Raw genomic sequence first — 19090 nt, 5'->3', positions numbered from 1 at the left:
CTTCAAGAAGTTGCAGTAGTCAATACTCAGCAAAAATCCAGTTGCCTGATTTCAAAGCTGTGGGCAGTGGATTTATTTCTTCTTTGAAGAAAAGATGTCCATAAACTGGTATTCATAAAGTTTATCACTGCCAACGTCGCGGGAGGTACACACTTAATGGCATCCTCCTGTGGGTGCTTGCTGTATCCCTGCACAGCAGTTACAGCTTATTTTGTGAGGGGGCGGGGTGTGTGTGAGTGTGTGTGGGGGTGTGTGTATGTGAGAGAGAGAGAGAGAGAGACTGATTTTCAGCTCCCAAGGGCTTTTCACTTTGCTAAAAAACAGACATTGCATAAGAAACAATTTTTAAAAACAGAAAAAAAGCTTATCTTTCTCTACACAGTAAGGATGTCCGTGGATACACAGATTATGTATTACGCGTCACTTTAAGTGCGGTTGTGTTCTAAGGAATGCTACTGAGGACTCTCAAGCACATCTCTATCAGTCTCTATAGTATGTAATCCTATTTGTTAAAGAAGTTTGTCTGAAGCTTGACACAGTATCTTAAGCCTAATCTAAAATTCTCAAAGGCATTGCTAAGAAAACCTTGTATACTTCTGTATTTTAGAGTTAAACCAATGAATGAGAATTTCTGTAGCCCCTATAACGTGCTTTATTTTCTGTTTCATCATGTGAATTTCCGCAATGGTGGAATACATTCTTGTTCAAGGTGCATGGGTGCTGCATCCTGTGTGAAGCCCCACTAGGAGTCGGGCCATCTCTCCCCTGCTCCCACATCGTCCTATTACATTATTTCTTAAGGAATTGTTTCTCCTCAGTGATCTCTCTTACCACTAAATTATGAACTCTTCTCGGGAACAAAACAGCCTTATTTTTATCTAATTTATCTTTGGATCTATAATATCAAACACAGTGTCTGGCACAGAGTAGAAGTTAAATTAGGAGAGATTAAATGCTATAAAATAATTGAGGTTATTTTCTGGAATTCAGAAACTGAGAGATTGATTTGAAATATAAAGAAATGTTGCAAAAAAAACCAAACAAATGTTGCTATTTTAGGCAAAAATTAAGGGGAAAGAGGAGGAGAAGGAGGGGCATCTAGTGCAGTGATTCTAAACTGGGGTGGCCATTGTTAGCAAATGAAAGCACAGGTCACCCAGTTAAAAGTGAATTTCGCATAAACAGCAAATACATTTTTTTGCATAACTGTGTTCCAGATACTGCATAGGACGTACTTATACTAAAAAAAAAATGGTCGCTAATCTCTAATTTAAATTCAACTGGATGTTCTTTACTGACAATCCTATTCTAATCTCTTTTTGAATATATAACTCTTTTTTATGATTAATTTCTTTTATTTTAAAACATAATATGAATAGACTTTTCACTCTCCCTTCTCATAAAATGTCTATTTAAAACCTCTTCCAGCCAACTCATACACTATCTTCCCAGAACCACATAACCACACTCTCCAACCCCGCTCCGCCCCCCCCGCCCAGCTCTATGTGACTGCACCAGAATCACAGAACACTCTTTTCTGGTGAATATCTAGAATGCCAGGGGATGCTCTCGACACACCATTTACAACCCACAGAACTCAAGCAAAGCGTCCTTTCGTTTGGCCGCATCACAGAATTTCCTGGCTTGTGATCTCCTGATCTTTTTCTAGCATGTGATTCCAGCAAACTGACCCATTATGCCTAAATTTAAGTTGCAAATATTTCTGTGCCCAGAGCCAATTTCCTCTAATTGCATTTTCTGTCTCGTATTTTTTTTTAACATCTTTATTGGAGTATAGTTGCTTTACAATGGTGTTAGTTTCTGCTGTATAACAAGGTGAATCAGCTATACATAAACATATATCCCCATATCTCTTCCCTCTTGTGTCTCTTTCCCTCCCATCCTCCCTATCCCACCCTTCTAGGTGGTCACAAAGCACCCAGCTGATCTCCCTGTGCTATGCGGCTGCTTCCCACTAGTATTCTATTTTACATTTGGTAGTGTATATATGCCCATGCCACTCTCTCACTTCGTCCCAGCTTCCCCTTCCCCCTCCCTGTGTCCTCAAGTCCATTCTCTACGTCTGCGTCTTTATTCCTGTCCTGCCCCTAGGTTCCTCATGACCATTTTTTTTTTTTAGATTCCATATATATGTGTTAGCATATGGTATTTGTTTTTCTCTTTCTGACTTAGTTCACTCTGTATGACAGACTCTAGGTCTATCCACCTCACTACAAATAACTCAATTTCGTTTCTTTTTATGGCTGGATAATATTCCATTATATATATGTGCCACATCTTCTTTATCCATTCATCTATCAATGGACACTTAGGTTGCTTCCATGTCCTGGCTATTGTAAATAGTGCTGCAATGAACATTGTGGTACATGACTGTTTTTGAATTGTGTTTTTCTCAGGGTATATGCCCAGTAGTGGGATTGCTGGGTCATATGGTAGTTCTATTTGTAGTTTTTTAAGGAACCTCCATACTGTTCTCAATAGTGGCTGTATCAATTTACATTCCCACCAGCAGTGCAAGAGGGTTCCCTTTTCTCCACACCCTCTCCAGCATTTATTGTTTGTAGATTTTTTGATGATGGCCATTCTGACTGGTGTGAGGTGATACCTCATTGTAGTTTTGATTTGTATTTCTCTAATGATTAGTTATGTTGAGCATCCTTTTGTGTGTTTGTTGGCAATCTGTATATCTTCTCTGGAGAAATGTCTATTTAGGTCTTCTGCCCATTTTTGGATTGGGTTGTTTCTTTTTTTTGATATTGAGCTGCCTGAGCTGCCTGTATATTTTGGAGATTAATCCTTTGTCAGTTGCTTTGTTTGCGAATATTTACTTCCATCCTCAGGGTTGTCTTTTGGTCTTGTTTATGGTTTACTTTGCTTGCAAAGGCTTTTGAGTTTCATTAGGTCCCATTTGTTTATTTTTGTTTTTATTTCCATTTCTCTAGGAGGTGGGTCAAAAAGGATCTTGCTATGATTGATGTCATAGAGTGTTCTGCCTATGTTTTCCTCTAAGAGTTTTATGGTGTCCGGCTTTACATTTAGATCTTTAATCCATTTTGAATATATTTTTGTGTATGGTGTTAGTCAGTGTTCTAATTTCATTCTTTTACATGTAGCTGTCCAGTTTTCTCAGGACCATTTATTGAAAAGGCTGTCTTTTCTCCTTTGTATATTCTTGCCTCCCTTATACCATAGGTGTGTGCGTTTATCTCTGGGCTTTCTATCCTGTTCCATTGATCTATATTTCTGCCAGTACCATGTTGTCTTGATTACTGTAGCTTTGTAGTATAGTCTGAAGTCAGGGAGCCTGATTCCTCCAGCTCCATTTTTCGTTCTCAAGATTGCTTTGGCTATTCGGGGTCTTTTGTGTTTCCATACAAATTGTGAAATTTTTTGTTCTAGTTCTGTGAAAAATGCTATTGGTAGTTTGATAGGGGTTGCATTGAATCTGTAGATTGCTTTGGGTAGTATAATCATTTTCATAATGTTGATTCTTCCAATCCAAGAATGTGGTATATCTCTCCATCTGTTTGTATCATCTTTAATTTCTTTCATCAGTGTCTTATAGTTTTCTGCATTGAATATGTAACTTTTTAAACTGTTTTATCTCTTTGAAATGCAATTGAAAGTTCCCCAAACTCCTCTGTGAAAACGCCTATACACACAGAATTGTGCATACTGTTTCAGTTAGCTGGTGTAAGTAATTTAATTCTTAATATTGGATGTATTAGAGAAAGAATAAATACTTTTTTGGAGGTTACAAGGCTAAAAGTAATAGAAGTAAAGTTATATATACACATGTGGGTTCTATGCCTAGTCCTGCATTTCAAAGCTAAGGGTAACCACAGAAGTAATGGAATCTAAGCCACTAATTTTATAAAGTGAAGAAATTAGATAGAAATATCACCTAAGATATAGAATTTAATTGTTAAAGTAGAGTAGAGAAGGAAACTAAATTGGTTACAAGACTACATTGATTGATATAACTTATGAAATATATATATAAACTAGATGTATAGTAAATGTTAGTGTATGTATAATTATATGCATAATTGAATTATATGTAATTTAAATACATATGTTAAAAATATAAAGGCACATATATTTTCATGGTAAAGAATAATTTATCATTTAGTAACATTTTTACACTAATTGAAGAAAAACAAGTGAATATTCTATTTTATTAGTTCTTAAATCAGCAACTAAATTGTCAACTGGTTCCTTCTTAGTTCACTGCAATGACCACAGACATTTTCTGCTTCTGCACTATTTATGCAACAGTGAAATCAGTTATATTAGTCTTCATACATTATATTATTAGAGTATACCAGTACACTTTGGTCTCTTAGAATGCATTAAAAAATTAACTCCAAACTTTTATCTAAAATAAAAAAATAAGATATTTAATATTCTTTTGCAGTGGGGATACATGGATATCTAGTGTTGATGGTCTTGTGAACTGTTTATATCCAAATAGATCAGTTGCTAAAAGTCTGCTTAAAATGAACTGAATAATGATCAGATAAAACTTGGAAGAAACCTTTCTTTCTCTGACTCATGAAACATTGGAATTAATCAGACATCGTTATCATAGATGTTGTATATCTGTCTCATATAAAAGTGTACCTTTATATTTCAAAACTTCAAATTATTTAAATGTAATCAAATCCTATGGATTAGGAAAAATTTTCCCATCTGAAATATTCTCTTGTTTCTGAGAATTATTCCCAGCTGACTATGGCGTTTCCATTAGTAATTAGAATTACTCCAAATGATTAGGGAAATTTTGTTCATAAAAAATTAGGATTTTTGTGTGTGTGTTATTTAGAGGAATAGAAGACATGGATGTGATCCTCCAAAAGATTCCTGTGAAGAATTGAGTTGGTGGTTGAATGTTTAATAATTTCAGAATGGATAGATTCCTCTTCTGCTAGTTAACTGGAGGTATTCTTTAATATTCTGGAGGCAGTTACATTCTTCTTGAAATGATTAAAAGTGTTAAATATCCACCCAGTAATTAAGCAAAACATATTTAAAGTTTTAAAATATATTTTAAATTTATTGTAATTACTTTTTAAGTGTCTGTTTTAAAATAAAAAAAAGAAAGAAATGGTTAACTCTAAAAGTTATGCTGCTAAAAGTTAAATAATAAGTGGATAGAGGTGCATCCATTTGCTTTGGAAACACGAAGATCATTTATGACCTAAACTTGCAGGTTCGATTTAATGGATCAGAATTAAGATTAGCTTACTTGGTGGAATGGCTGATAGATGAGGAAATAGAAACAAGCAGTGTAGACACCTCTTATTTAGGTCTTCCTGTCTCCACTATAACTATCAGCAAGCTTTCTTTGCTACCGATGCAGGTAGAAATCAAACCACAATATTGTCATGCTCTGGTTTTGATATTTATTGAAATATCATTTTACCTTCCTAAGAATATTCAAACACATTAAAAATCTAAATGGTAATGTTACAAAATTCATTTAGCCGCCCATTAGTATTAGTCAATTAGCCAGAAGTTTTTCTTCGTGACATTTGACCTCTTAGAGGTAATACATTATAACTCGGATTGAATAAGTTTTAATGCTTTCTTCATGTTTTCTATCACTGTAATAGAAGTAAATATATATTATTCTATTAGTAAATGAGAGTATCAAATTTTTAAATTAACCCCTGAATTTAAAACTGGCCCATTAAAATTAACAGCTATAAAGATTTGGGGATTTATCTGCAACCTTAAAGAATACTATGCTAAAAGTGTATATGTAAATTTAAGGATTATACCATTCAGAGCTGGTTAATTAACTTAATGTTAAAAAAATTTATCAAAGGAATTTTGAGGGAGTACCTGTTTTGTTAACTTATTATTTTGTAGCAGTATTGCTGGATATGACAGGCATAGCTCTCTTATTAAACATAGTTGATAGTGAATGTTGTAAAAATGAAAGTCCCAAGTCAGACTGTATCTCCTTGCTTATAGGCATTAAAGGAAGAGAAAAGATTTAATTATGATCACTTTGAGGAAATCACATATAATCTTTGATACCAGAAGAATGGACTGGCTTTCTTAAGGTTTAATTTTCATGTGTACTCTATTCTTTTTGGTGGTGTTAACATTTAGTGATCATAGGAACTATTAGAGATCCCTGTTGAAAAAAGAGATTCTGAGGTGCCCCAGAAATTCTGATTTTGATGGGAGCTAAGAGTTTGCATTTTAAGCACTATCACCACTACCAGCCCCAGGGACTGTGATGTGTGGGTAGCACTGTTAGTGGGGAAGCACCCATGTAGGGTAACATTGACCCTTCTAACAGTCAAGTGTTGCTAGTATCACTGTTCAAGATAATTTGTGAATACTTACATAGCGGTAAATCCTGAGGTTCATATGTATATAATCTGTTTGAGTATCTTCCAGTTATATCAGCTCTGACTGTTAAAGAAGGATCTGCCAAGAAAAAATAAGTCCCTTACATATTATTTAAAATATTCTGAAAATCATTCTTGCCTCTTACTGTAAAACAAACGTTAAGCAAATTTATAAGCAAAATCACTTTTCATACATATGAATTCATTATGAGTTAATCTGACTTCTCATTTTAGTGTGTCACAGGTCTCTGTCAACATATAATAGTTTAGAGAACGATACAGAAACTACATTGGGATATTGATTTCATAGCATCAGTTAATTAAAAAAATTAAAATTTAAAATTTATAAGTTGCAAGTTATAGATATAATGAGTTTGATTGTTGACCTAACAAGAACTGTTATTGACTGGGTTACTAATGACTTCCCTTTAAAAGGAATAGTACTTGAACTAGCATTTAAAAGTAAATAAAAGCAAGAAGGCTACTGATTTTCTAAATCTGATGGAAAGAGATTATACAATTACCCACAAACATGATTCTAGGCACATATTGTCCATCAGGCGATAAATTCTTATCAGTGGTTTCATGCTAGGAAAAAGACGAAAAAAAAGAATGTTATTGGATTGGATTGTCTTTAACAGTTGATTTAAAAATATTTTATGTAAACAAGTCTTTCAGTAAGCTGTATATTTTGGCCTCTTACAATTCTATAGAACATTCTATATCCACTAATACTTTATAGCTCTTTTTGTCTTTAAAAAAAGACAAAAAAAGAGATTCAGCTTTTCCACTGAATTGAGATATTAAGAAAACATTGTAGAGGTCATGTACCATGAGATTCAGCATGATGAAATTATTCTGAGCCATTTCTTGTATTTCTTTATTTTGGGCAAACACTTTTTTTAGTGCTGTGGGAGAAAACATAATGTCAATTAGTTTCAAGGATCAAGATGCCTTCAATATAATGTAGCAAAATTAAGCTAGTATTTTGCATTTGTTTGCATCTGTAACTTGGATGTAAATAGTTCATTGGCCCATTGCCACTTAGTCTCTCATTGGAAAGCAATGAGGGACAGAGTCTATCCAAGAAGACATCAAGAGAGAATCACATTGATGAAATCACCAGTTTTATAATGTCATGTAATTCACTGACTCATTGGTTAAAAGCATCTTCTTTCAGCCAGTTTTCCTACCTTTTGGGGGGGGCAGGGGAGGAAGAAGGATATAAAATTCTAAAGGACATATAATATAAATATATTCAATAGATTACTAACAATCATTGCAGTCTTTAAGCACCTTAGTAAAATGGTGGTACTCTAGCAGTTGTCTTTTTTTTTTTTTTTTTTTGGAATAGAGTTTCCTGAGTGCCTTCTTAACAATTTGTAACCAGGTCACTCTCCTACTTCATATTGGAGATACAATAAGATCTCAGGAGCAAAAATTACCTTGGCAGTATTGACAGTCCTCCAAGTGATGAATAACCATCAGTGGCTTGTTACTAAACAGAAAGAGTGTGGAATTGAGCCAAGTGATTAATTTGAGTCAAAATGTACAGTGAAATTAGATTTAAGATTCTCATACTTTCTATGAGACATAAAGTAAACATCTCAGCCTGACAAATCACAGCACTGTAGTCTGTAGCCCTGTTAGTCATAACATGGCCTCAGCACTGAAGCATCAGCGTCACCAGAAATGTAGCTCATTAGAAATGTAAATTCTCAGGCTCCCTCTTGGGCCCACTCAATCAGCATCTGTGGGGTTGAGGTCCAGGAATCCTTAGCTTAACGAGCTTACCAGGCAGTTCTTATGTATACTGTAGTACAGTTAGAAAAATAAAAGTCAATTCTGTCTCCATAGATGAAAGGATACTATGAACAAGGTAGTATTCATTTCCAATGAACATCTGGTATAAAATTTTGGAAGTGTCGAAGTTTTTACTTAGGTTTTTTGTTTGTTTTCAGTTTTTCAAAAAGTCTATTAATATTTGACCATTTTCACAACCTTTTATTCTTGTCACAACTTACAATTACCAACAGTCTCAGGGAGAGTTCCCTTCCTATATATTTTTCAGTGTCATTTTGATTTTAACTCTCTGAAGACAAGTTTTGCTGGTAGCTCATTGACTACCCTGCTGTTTAGAATACGAGAAAAATTAGAATGTTAACTACAGTGAAGGACAAAATAATTATGATTCGGGTATATAAGATGTTTTTTTAAATGTTTCTTTAATTTTGCAAGGATGCTAGGTACAAAAAAGATAGACAAGTGTGTATGTATCAAGCATAAATCTTTTTAAAAACAACAGACGTAATCATATGAAATACTTGTTACTGAATAATCCTGTTTTTTCAAACTTTAGTCTCAAAAGTGTTAAATAACACACTTTGAAGTGTAAATAATTTCATTTAATCCTCAAACTTAGAATATAAGTTAATTTTAGGTAAGAATAAATCCTACAACTTATCTCTTAAAATTTATAACATAGAAAGCTAACATTTGCCAACAACTTCACATTTACTGGTGAAAGAGAAGATTAGATATCCAATGAATGAAATATTATTACCTCTTTTTAATGAGTAGAAAACTGAGCCTAAGAATATTCAATGACATTTCTTTAGAGACACATACAGAACTTAGACCTGCTAAGCACCAAGTAGTAATTTTTTTACTAGATAACTTTTTCTCTGATTGCACTTAGGTAGATAGAGGTGTCCTGTGAGGCAGAACAATTCAGGGGCATGAGTCATTCTGATTTCCTGAACTGCTACCCTTTCTTCCCAGCACAACATCTGGAAATAAGGATAACTCTGTGTAAGGAAAGACATTGATGTAACTCTTGGAAAACTAATTTCTCCATCAGATTCTGGCCAACTGGAGTCCAAGGAAAAATGTATCAAGACCACAGAATACTCAGTCTTAATAGTTCAACTTTGAATGGGTTGTTCAGGCAGTCAAACCAAGACAGTAATCCGTTTTAGGAAAAGCTTCTGTTTCTGGCAGACACTGAATTAGGAACCCCTGAAAAAGGGCTCAGACACTTTTAAAGCAAAGAGGCAGATGATAAGTATTTGAGGTTTTGCAGCCCATGTGGTCTTGTTCACAGTCGCTCACCTCTGCTGTTATTGCACGAAAGCAGCCATGGACAATATGCAACAAGGTGAGAGTGGCCACGTTATAGTAAAACTTAATTTATAACACTGGAATTTGAATTTCAACTAACTTCCATGTGTCACAAGATATTATTCTTCTTTTGATTAAAAACATACTTGTAATGTAAAAATCATCCTTAGCTCACAGACCAAATTATCAATAAAACAGGTGGTCCCTAGTCTTTTGGTTACCAGGGGCGAAGGGTGGGGGGAGAGATAGACTGGGAGTTTGGGATTGACATGTACACACTACCATAGATAACCAACAAGGACCTACTGTATAGCACAGGGAACTCGGCTCAATATTCTGTAATAACCTAAATAGGAAAAGAATTTTAAAAAGGATTAAAAAAATAAAGCATTTTAAATTGGGAAAAAAAATCTTATGAACTAGCACATCAGATTATGAGAAACTCGAGTGAGAGAAAGAGTAAAAATTTTGGGGAGCTGTACTTCTGAGATGCCCTAAAACCAGAGCCTTCCAAGCCTAGCTGCTTATCAGCATCATTTGGTCAATTATCTTTTAAAATTCTACATGTTTTTCATTGAAAATAAGTTACAAATTCAGATGGTTTAAAATTCAAAAGTTAAAAAAGTAAAAATTCTCTCTCCTGTCCTGCCTTCAAGAAGTAAGCAATGTTACTAAGAATCTAAGTTTGCCTCCAGAGTTTTTCAGGTCATTTAACAAAATACACGTGCATATGCATATGCTTGTGTATATACTTATATAAATGTATATGATTATGAATTGTGTATGTTCATATGCATGTCCATATGTATATATATATATCCTTTCTTTTTAAAAAATACAAATACTAGAACGCTATACACATGTATTTGCATTTGGCTTTTTTAGCATAATGGTATATCTTGGATATTATTCCCTTGTGCTTTTGTATAATATTCCATTATATGGATCATCTTTACTTTATTAGTCTCCTCAAAATAGATATTTAAATTCTTTTCAACCTTTTATGTTTAGATTGTTTTCAGACATTTAAAAAGATGCTTTGGTGAACATGATGTTACTTACATATAATTTTGCACATGGGTGGGTATATTTGTAAATAAATTTCCAGAAGTGGAGTTTCTGCGTCAGAGTATGTGCATTTATAATTTTGATGCACTGTATATACTTTCCTTAGAAGCTGTACCACTTTATATTCTCTCTGATAATGTGAGAGGTAAGTATTTACTCTCACTAAAACTGGTTATTGAGCTTTTAATTCTTTTATCCAGTAGATGAAAGAGGGAAGTTAATGTGGTTTTACTTTCTTATAAAAAATAGTCACCATATGATCCAGCAATTCTACTTCTGGGTATATACCCAAAGAAAATGAAATCACTGTTTCACTATCTCAAAGGGATATCTGCATCTCCATGTTCATTGCAGCATTATTTACAATAGCCAGGACCTGGAAGCAACCTAAGTGACTTTCAGTACATTTGTGACAACATGAATGAACCTTGAGCATATTATGTTAAGTAAAATAAGTCAGAGACAAATACTATATGATCTCACTTATATGTAGAATCTGGAATTTAAAAAAAAGTAAAAACCAAACTCAGAGAAACAGAGAGTAGATTGGTGGTTTCCCGGGGTGGGGATTGGGAGGTGGGGAAACTGGGTGAAGGTGCTCAAAGGGTACACACTTCCAGTTATAAGATGAGTGAGTTCTGGGAATCTAGTGATAACCAGAGTTAACACTACTGTATGGTATACTTGAAAGCTGATAAGAAAGTACATCTTAAAAGTTCTTACCACACACACACACACACACACGTTAACTATGTGAGGTGATAATTAACCTTATTGTGGTCATCATTTTGCAATATATACATACATCAAATCATCACATTCTACACCTTAAATTTACACAATGTTTATGTAAATTATATCTCAATAAAGCTGTAAAAAAATAATCTTACTCATATGTTTAGGTTACTAATTTTTTTATTCTGTGTACTATCCTATCTTATGTTCATTTTTTCAAGGTCATTGACTTGACCTTTTTCTTATTAATTTATATGAGTACTTTGTATATTAGAGAAAGTCACTCTTGTAATATGTGCTATAGTTTTTTGTTTGTTTTGTATTTTTTGCCTTTTTCATTTGCTTATGATAAATTTCTGGTTGTGCAGAAATTTGCATAATCAAAAATATTAGTCATTTTTTTAAGGATTTTTCTTTCTTCTTTTTTTTTTTCCTTTGGCCATACTCAACTCTAAAGGAGGACTAGGGTGAGGCAAGAGTAGCAACTAGGGCACAAAAATTAAGTGCTTTGTTTTTGCATCCTAGACATCCCTCATGCCTCACCCTAATTGTACCCTACTCCAAGAATTTAAAGAAATAACAGTTTTGTAATAGTGTATTCTAGTACCTTAATGGTTTCATCCTTATAATTAATCTTTATAATTTATTTTAATGTAAAATGTGAGGTATAGATCCAAATTTTTTTATTTTTCACAAATGGCTATCAAATTCTAACAATAATTTTAATACTCTATCTCTCCTATTCCTGATTCAAAATGCCACTTAATCATGTAAACAATTTCTGTAGTATCCAGTTTTCTGTTCTCTCCATTCTATTCAATTCATTTACCGGTAACATACTGTGTTATTAAAATGTTTCATATTGATTAAGGACTAGTCCCCACTGATTTCTTCTCCGAATGTTCCTAACTATTTAGGTCTGTCTGTGTTTCCATTTCAATTTTAAAATCACTTAAAAACTTGTACTAATATATTGTGATTGTCTTAACAAATTTTTTTTTAACTATAGAGAGGATTGACATTTTTATGATGTTGAATCTTCCTATCCAAGAACATGATATCCCTTCACATAGGTTTGTAATTTTTTCCTCACTAGTACATTTAGTTCATACAGATTTTGTACATTTCCTGTTAGGTTTATCCTGGGATATTTCATCTTTTTTTATTGCTATTTTATATAAGGTATTTTATAAGTGCCTTTAACTATTTTGATTATATATATATAAATGCTGTCGATTTCTAGGTATTAATTTAGTCTCATCTAATTTAACTGAATCTTCGTAGTTCTGATACTTTGGGCTGATTCTCAAGTTTTTCACAAACACAGTCATCAGCTGCAAATGAAGATTTTTTCACTCTCTCCTTTGTAAGTTATTCTCATCTAATTGCATTGGTTATTATCTCCAGAACAATGTCAGTAATTGTAGTGATTAAAGAATCCATCAGTGAGATACTTTGTTTTTCCTCAGTAAGCATGATGTTGACTTTTTTTGCTGGGATGGATAAGTTTTTTAACTTCAAATATGGATTTGGCATTGTATTAAATGCTTTTTTAGCATTTGTGGAGATAGGAGATACTTGTATGATTTGTATCCTTATAAATATTAAATTATTTTAATTAATAGATTTCTTAATCTTGAATCTTTTGGCTTTCCCAGACTGAATCTCACTTTATCAGGGTATATTCTTTAGTGTTTTGCTGTCTGCTCTTTGCTAATATGTTGTTTGTTTTTTACATTTCTATTTGGAAATAAGATTATTCTGTAGACTTCTTTTTTTTTTTTTTAATATTTGTCCGGTGTTGAGAGTGTTTTACCCAATTCTTATTTGGAATCTTTTCTTTTTCTTCAAAGAGTTGAATTGAACATTCTTTAGATATTTGATAAATTCTTGGGGTGCTTTTAAAAGTACAAGTTTCTCAGCTCCATCCCCAAAGATTTAGTAGATCTTTAGTAACTCACATCACTCTTGGTCACTGAGCGCCTGGCACATAGAAGTGGATACTCAGTAAGTAGTTGACCCTGAATATGGATTTTTAAAAAAGCTCTCTGAGTTGTTCTGATGATCAAACAGCCTTGAGAAGTGCTGCTATAAGTCAGGTTCCTGTTTAAGCTTGTATAATGCCCAGTGAGTGATGCTGTTTTGTTTATACAATTTATATTCAAAAGTTTGCTTGGTGGATGTTAACTAGACTTATTGTGGTAATCATTTTGCATATATACAAATATCCAATCATTAAGTTGTATACCTGAAACTAATATAATGTTAAGTCAGTTATTCCTCAGATAAAAGAGCTAATTGGATAATTAGCTAATTGGATAATTAAGAAATTAATACAAAAGTGTCTAGAGCTGTTGTTTATAAAAAATTCTAATAGCAACTCTTAGTCCAAACAGCATACAATATCAGAGCAAATTCTTATTGTATCCTCTGAAAAGCAAACATGCTAGTGTTTGGCTGTCCTATGAGGAGGTATCTGTATCATCTGTCAAAGTTAACTGAGAGGTGTTTTACCTTTTTTGAATATGAAAGAGACCTTCCTCATAAGTCTGCACCCAAGTGATGTCATCTCCCCATCCTAAACAGAAGAGAGAAATCAATGTGTTAACTCAGGACTACCAAAGAGTTCTGAATTGGGAGTGTGAGAAGCAGGTATCTATCTATAGATATTTAAGCTACCAAGCAGTTGTCTGACATAAGGTATGGAGGATACATAATTATAACTAGATACAAAGAGGTTGTGTCCTTTCAGGTGATGTTACTGAGGTTTTGTGACTATGTTTTGAATCTTATGGCCCATGGCCTTGAACCCAGTAAGTGTTCAGTAGATGCTATTATGATTAGTGGTGATTGAAAGGACATCTCTGGACCATGCAAGACCTCTCACTTTCAGAATGTACAGGAGGAAATAACAGTTAATCTTTGCAATCTATTAATCTTTGTTAAGTTAATCTTTGTAAATCTTTGTTAAGTTAATCTTTGTAAATCTATCGGGAATACTTTGGGCTATACTGAACAGTGTCTTTGAATCTTGAGTGCCAAGAGATGTTGACTCCTTCAAAGTCATAACACATCATTGAAAAAAAGGAATTTCAAATTTTGCTTTGAGTTTTAACAGGGAAAAAAATTCTGGTGTGGGAATTTCATGGTTGAGAGACTCAATAAAACCCTTGTTTTGGAAGCATCCAAAAGAGTGGAGGAGAGGAAAACAGAACACAATGGGTAGAGAGAGAACCCACTAGTTTTTTTTTTTAAGAATCAATTTTATTTATTTATTTATTTATTTTGGTTGCGTCGGGTCTTCATTGCTGCACATGGGTTTTCTGTAGTTGTGGCGAGCGGGGGCTACTCTTCGTTGCGGTGCTCAGGGTTCTCCTTACGGTGGCCTCTCCTGTTGCGGAGCACAGGCTCCAGGCACACGGGCTTCAGTAGTTGTGGTGCACAGGCTCAGTAGTTGTGGCTCACGGGCTTAGTTGCTCCATGGCCTGTGGGATCCTCCCGGACCAGGGATCGAACCCGTGTCTCCTGCATTGGCAGGTGGATTCTTAACCACTGCGCCACTAGGGAAGTCCCCCCACTAGCCTTTAAAGAAATGATGTGAGTAGTTGGGAATGTGTATTAGAGATTGAAGAATAAGACCATAGAGGAGAAGAATGCACAAAACATCCAGAAATATTTCAAAGTATTTTCAGGAAATGTCTCAGTCTATGGATGAAAAAGGTTGAATTAATTTGAAAATAGAAATAGTTGCAGGCTATTTTGGACCCAGAGTTTTTTCATAAGTTTCATATGTTGTCAGACTGGAGTTCCTGGTTTTGATACCATGGCTTAAAGATGTCCAGGACTTATGAAGCAGAATTATGAAGCAGGATAAATATGATCCCATGATTTTTGCCTGTTGGGTTTTGGTTTGTTTGTTTTTTAATAACAACTTTATTCAAATATAATTCATATGCCAATACAGTTCATCCATTGAAAGTATATACATTTTTTTGTATATTTACATAGTGTGCAACCATCACCACAATCAATTTTAGAAGATTTTCATCACTTCAGAAAGAAACCCTGTACCCTTTAGTTATCACCACACAATTCTTTCATCTCCTACAACCCTAAGAAATGGCTAATCTACTTCGTCTGCTTTGTCTACTTTGTCTCTATAGATTATCTTATTCCAGACATTTCATATAAGTGGAATCATATAAGATGCGATGTATCTTATGACTGGATGCTTTCACTTAATACAGTGTTTTTAAGGTTCATCCATGTTGTGGCATGTATTAGGACTTCATTCTTGGGTTAAATATTATTCCATTTTATGGGTATACCACATTTTGTTTATCCATTCATCAGTTGATGGACATTTAGGTTGTTTCTACTTTTTGGATTTTATGAATAATGCTGCTATGAACATTTGAGTGCAAACTTCAGTGTGAACATATGTTTTCATTTTTCTTGGGTATAATCCTTAGAAGTGGAATTGCTGGATCAAATGGTAACTATAACTTTAACTTTCTGACAGTTTTTCCAAGTGAGTGCATTATTTTACCCTCTTACCAGAAGTGTTGTTGGTTTGTTTTTGCCTGACTTTAGAATCCTAACATTGGAAGACATCTTAAGTTAGCTTAGTACCCCAACCTTAGCAGGAATACTTCCTATCTGTAATAACCCTGAAAGACTTTCTTTACAACTTTGCTCAAACACAGGTAGTAAGTTTATTCCATGTTTTGCATTAGATAAAAGTTATTTTGGAAACAGCCAGTGAGACTAGGTTCGTACTCAATTTCCCTATTCTGTTGCAAATATCATCCAATGCCAGAATGTCAGCAGTGGGAAGAATTACTGTTCTCTGCTTCTGTTTAACTTAGTTCCACAAATATTGAAGGAACATCTGCTATATGCCTTGCTCCACTTAGCACTGGGTGTATGAAGGTAAAACAATACAGTCTTATTGTTCTCTGTTCATTATCATAATTCCTAATTCCTAATCCATTACTGGCTATGCTTACTTATCTTCTGAGATTTTATTCATTCTCCAGTATGTATTTATTGAGTACTTATTGTATACCAGGCACTGGACCAGGTGCTGGACGCAGAGCAGTTTTGGTTTAAAAGGAAGTTAAGATTTGGGGTTCACTTTTTTATTGAACCATTTCTTACCTTTTTCCAATTAATAATCCCTTTTCTCCCTAACACTGTCTCTGTTTAACTGGTGCTGCTCTGCACTCTAAGAGGCTCCATATGCTACTTGGTACACTGTAGTCAAATTTCCCTTTCACCCCTACCTTAAATCCTCATTCTCAGTTGTTTTCTATGTGCCAGTAGAAGATAAAGGCTTAACCAAATGCAAACCAATTCTGAATAATGGAGTTCCCAGCTGCTATCAGTCATCTCCCCTATTGAAATAATTTAACTGAAATAACAGACTCATCACATTGTTTAAAATTTATTGTATGTATTGAGTATATTTTTCATAAAATTCACCAAATAGTTTTAGTGGACACTTGGAAGTGAATACACAGAATGTTGGTACCTTAATTATAGTTACAGCATGCTGCTTAACTCAGCCCTCGAGGGTCTTTAAGGGCAGTGAGTTTGATCTTTGGCATTTTAAGGCTACTGAGTTCATTGTTTTATAACTGTTGTATGTATATATGGAGGTACATGATAAATTACACTTAGGAAAATATTTCCCTCTTTTATTTATTTTACAAAAACCTACTGATTTTTTTAGACTTATAGTTTCTGTGATTTTAAACTGAAGTAGAATTAATTATCTTGGCTGAACACTGACAGGCAATTGGCTGGCACCCAATACATCTGTTAAGGAATGAATTAACTTGGAAAGAAAGCCAATATTTTAAAATTTGAAATTATGCTCTAGTTGATCTCCATTTGTTTGCTCCAGTCACATTACCATTCCAAGTACCAGTCAAGTGTTTTTTGGTTTGTGTTACTAATTTAGAATAGCTATTTGGAGACAAATGATTTTCTTTCCATTTCTGGTAGCTGGAAATGTAGGAATCAATTCTGAGAATTTTCTTTACGAATTATTTCTTTGCAGATGAAGATATAATTGTTTCTCAGGCCAAAGTAAAACAGTTGTTGCAAAATAGAAATGTTTTCAATGTAGCTAATGACGAATCTAGATTATGTCCTCTAAAAATACTGCAGCTGTTTTCTGGAGTCAGCATAGCAAACACTTGGTTAACCAAAATTCTTGGAGGGTGGAGATAAAGTATAATTTTCTGGGGACCCCAGTGTAAGATCATTCCAAATTATTTTCTTGCCTGAATAAAGAGAGGACAGGGCACTGCAACAGATTTTGAGGGAATCCTGATTGCATTTAGGATATCAATATAACATATCAATCAATAGCATTTTGCAGGACTCTGGTTACCAAAGTTGTAGGCAATGAAACCAGTTCTCCACTATTTCTGTAGAAGATGCAGCAAATTGTTTTTCATTTCATTTGGCTCACTCTTTAAAATTAACTGATCCTCTCTGTTTTTTTTTTTTCCTCCTATTTTGAAATGATACACAACAAAAAATTTCAGTTAATTGAGTTGGCCTTATAACTAGACTACGGGCAAGAGATGATGAATTTTAAAACAATCCTAATGACTGAGTTCAGAAAATAAAATGAGATTCCAGTACCTCTTGAGAGTGTCTGAGGAGGTCTTTTTCCCTTTTTGATTGCGATGGCAAGGTTAGAAGAAACCGTGATGAGTAAGAGACAGGGGACCAAAGCTGAGTGTAACATCATATCTTCTCAAGAATCCCTCAGAAGCAGCTGGATGATAAAAAATAATTGTCAGAATCTGGTAGGTTACCTCAGGCTGTCATTAAGACATTTGTTAAGAGATCAAACCTATGCTGCCAGATTGCTCTGCTTGTGTGAATTGACATGGTACAACCACCTAGAACTTTCACATTTTATTTTTAAATTATTGTAAAAATACAATCAACTCAATAGATGTCCACTTGATGAAAAGCGACATTCCTGGCATCCTGAGAGCAGTACAGTGAAGTTGAAAGAGAACTGGACCAGGGCACCCAAAGCCTACTTCTGATGGTATTCTAGTGCTCATGGAACTGCATTAAAACTCAAATAAGATGATATTGATTAAAGGCCTTGCAACTGCTAAGTGCAGTGGAAAGGTGACGTTTGTCATGCATAAATATTCTTTGCCCTTTGATTCTTCTTGATCTAATAGATTAAAATGACATTTTAACTCTGCCAAGACAGTAAGATTAGGCATGAACAAATACTGCTTAAATTAGAGCTGAGGAAAAACAGAATATGAAGGTTCTTGTTCTTCAGTTCCTCTACAGTTGCTTATCTTTTTTATCCTTCCATCATTTACTCAGCCTTTTGCCCTTAAATTTACAACCCTGCCCTATTTAAAATTCATTCCTCTCATTTTAGTATCTTTATCTAGCCAGCAGTACATCCCTTCAGTCCTCTCCTGGATTGAAAATGGTTAGTTTGGTCCTATTTAAATTATTTTCTTTCCTAATCTGCAAGGGACCCACTTTTAAATTATTTTGTATTGAGAAACTCTGTTAAACAATAACCATGGGGCTGATAAGGATCGAAGTTTAAGTTCCTATAACTTATTAATACTGTGAAACATTTCAGCATGCCATCTTTTACCGTATGAGCGTCATCTTGTACCATAAAGACTGAAACAAAGAAAGGGTAGATTTCAGTAGGGGATAAAGACAGCTGACTCTGGAACACAAAGTCCAACGTGGGGAGGGCAGACTCTGTCAGAGTG

At 34.3% G+C, this 19090-nt stretch overlaps 1 protein-coding gene and 1 long non-coding RNA gene across 2 annotated transcripts in view; one reads left to right on the top strand and one right to left on the bottom strand.

The window, feature by feature from the left end:
• Positions 1 to 19090, top strand: part of LOC308622926 — a 431583-nt gene that overhangs the window by 50267 nt on the left and 362226 nt on the right. The window lies entirely within an intron of this gene.
• AGR3 (anterior gradient 3, protein disulphide isomerase family member) lies at positions 5387 to 18217 on the bottom strand. Its single transcript, XM_081244655.1, has 7 exons — positions 17967 to 18217; positions 13824 to 13887; positions 7832 to 7884; positions 7218 to 7294; positions 6911 to 6974; positions 6382 to 6465; positions 5387 to 5627 (listed from the first exon to the last, which is right to left on the bottom strand). Exons 1-7 carry the CDS (start codon positions 18073 to 18075, stop codon positions 5578 to 5580), a joined length of 501 nt encoding a protein of 166 aa, XP_081100781.1. The 5' UTR covers positions 18076 to 18217; the 3' UTR covers positions 5387 to 5577.

The sequence above is a fragment of the Mesoplodon bidens genome (genome assembly GCF_964165515.1).
Source record: "Mesoplodon bidens genome assembly, chromosome: 9".
NCBI lineage: Eukaryota > Metazoa > Chordata > Mammalia > Artiodactyla > Ziphiidae > Mesoplodon > Mesoplodon bidens.
Note: the sequence above shows the minus strand (reverse complement) of the source record. Positions and strands in the feature narration are given on the sequence as shown.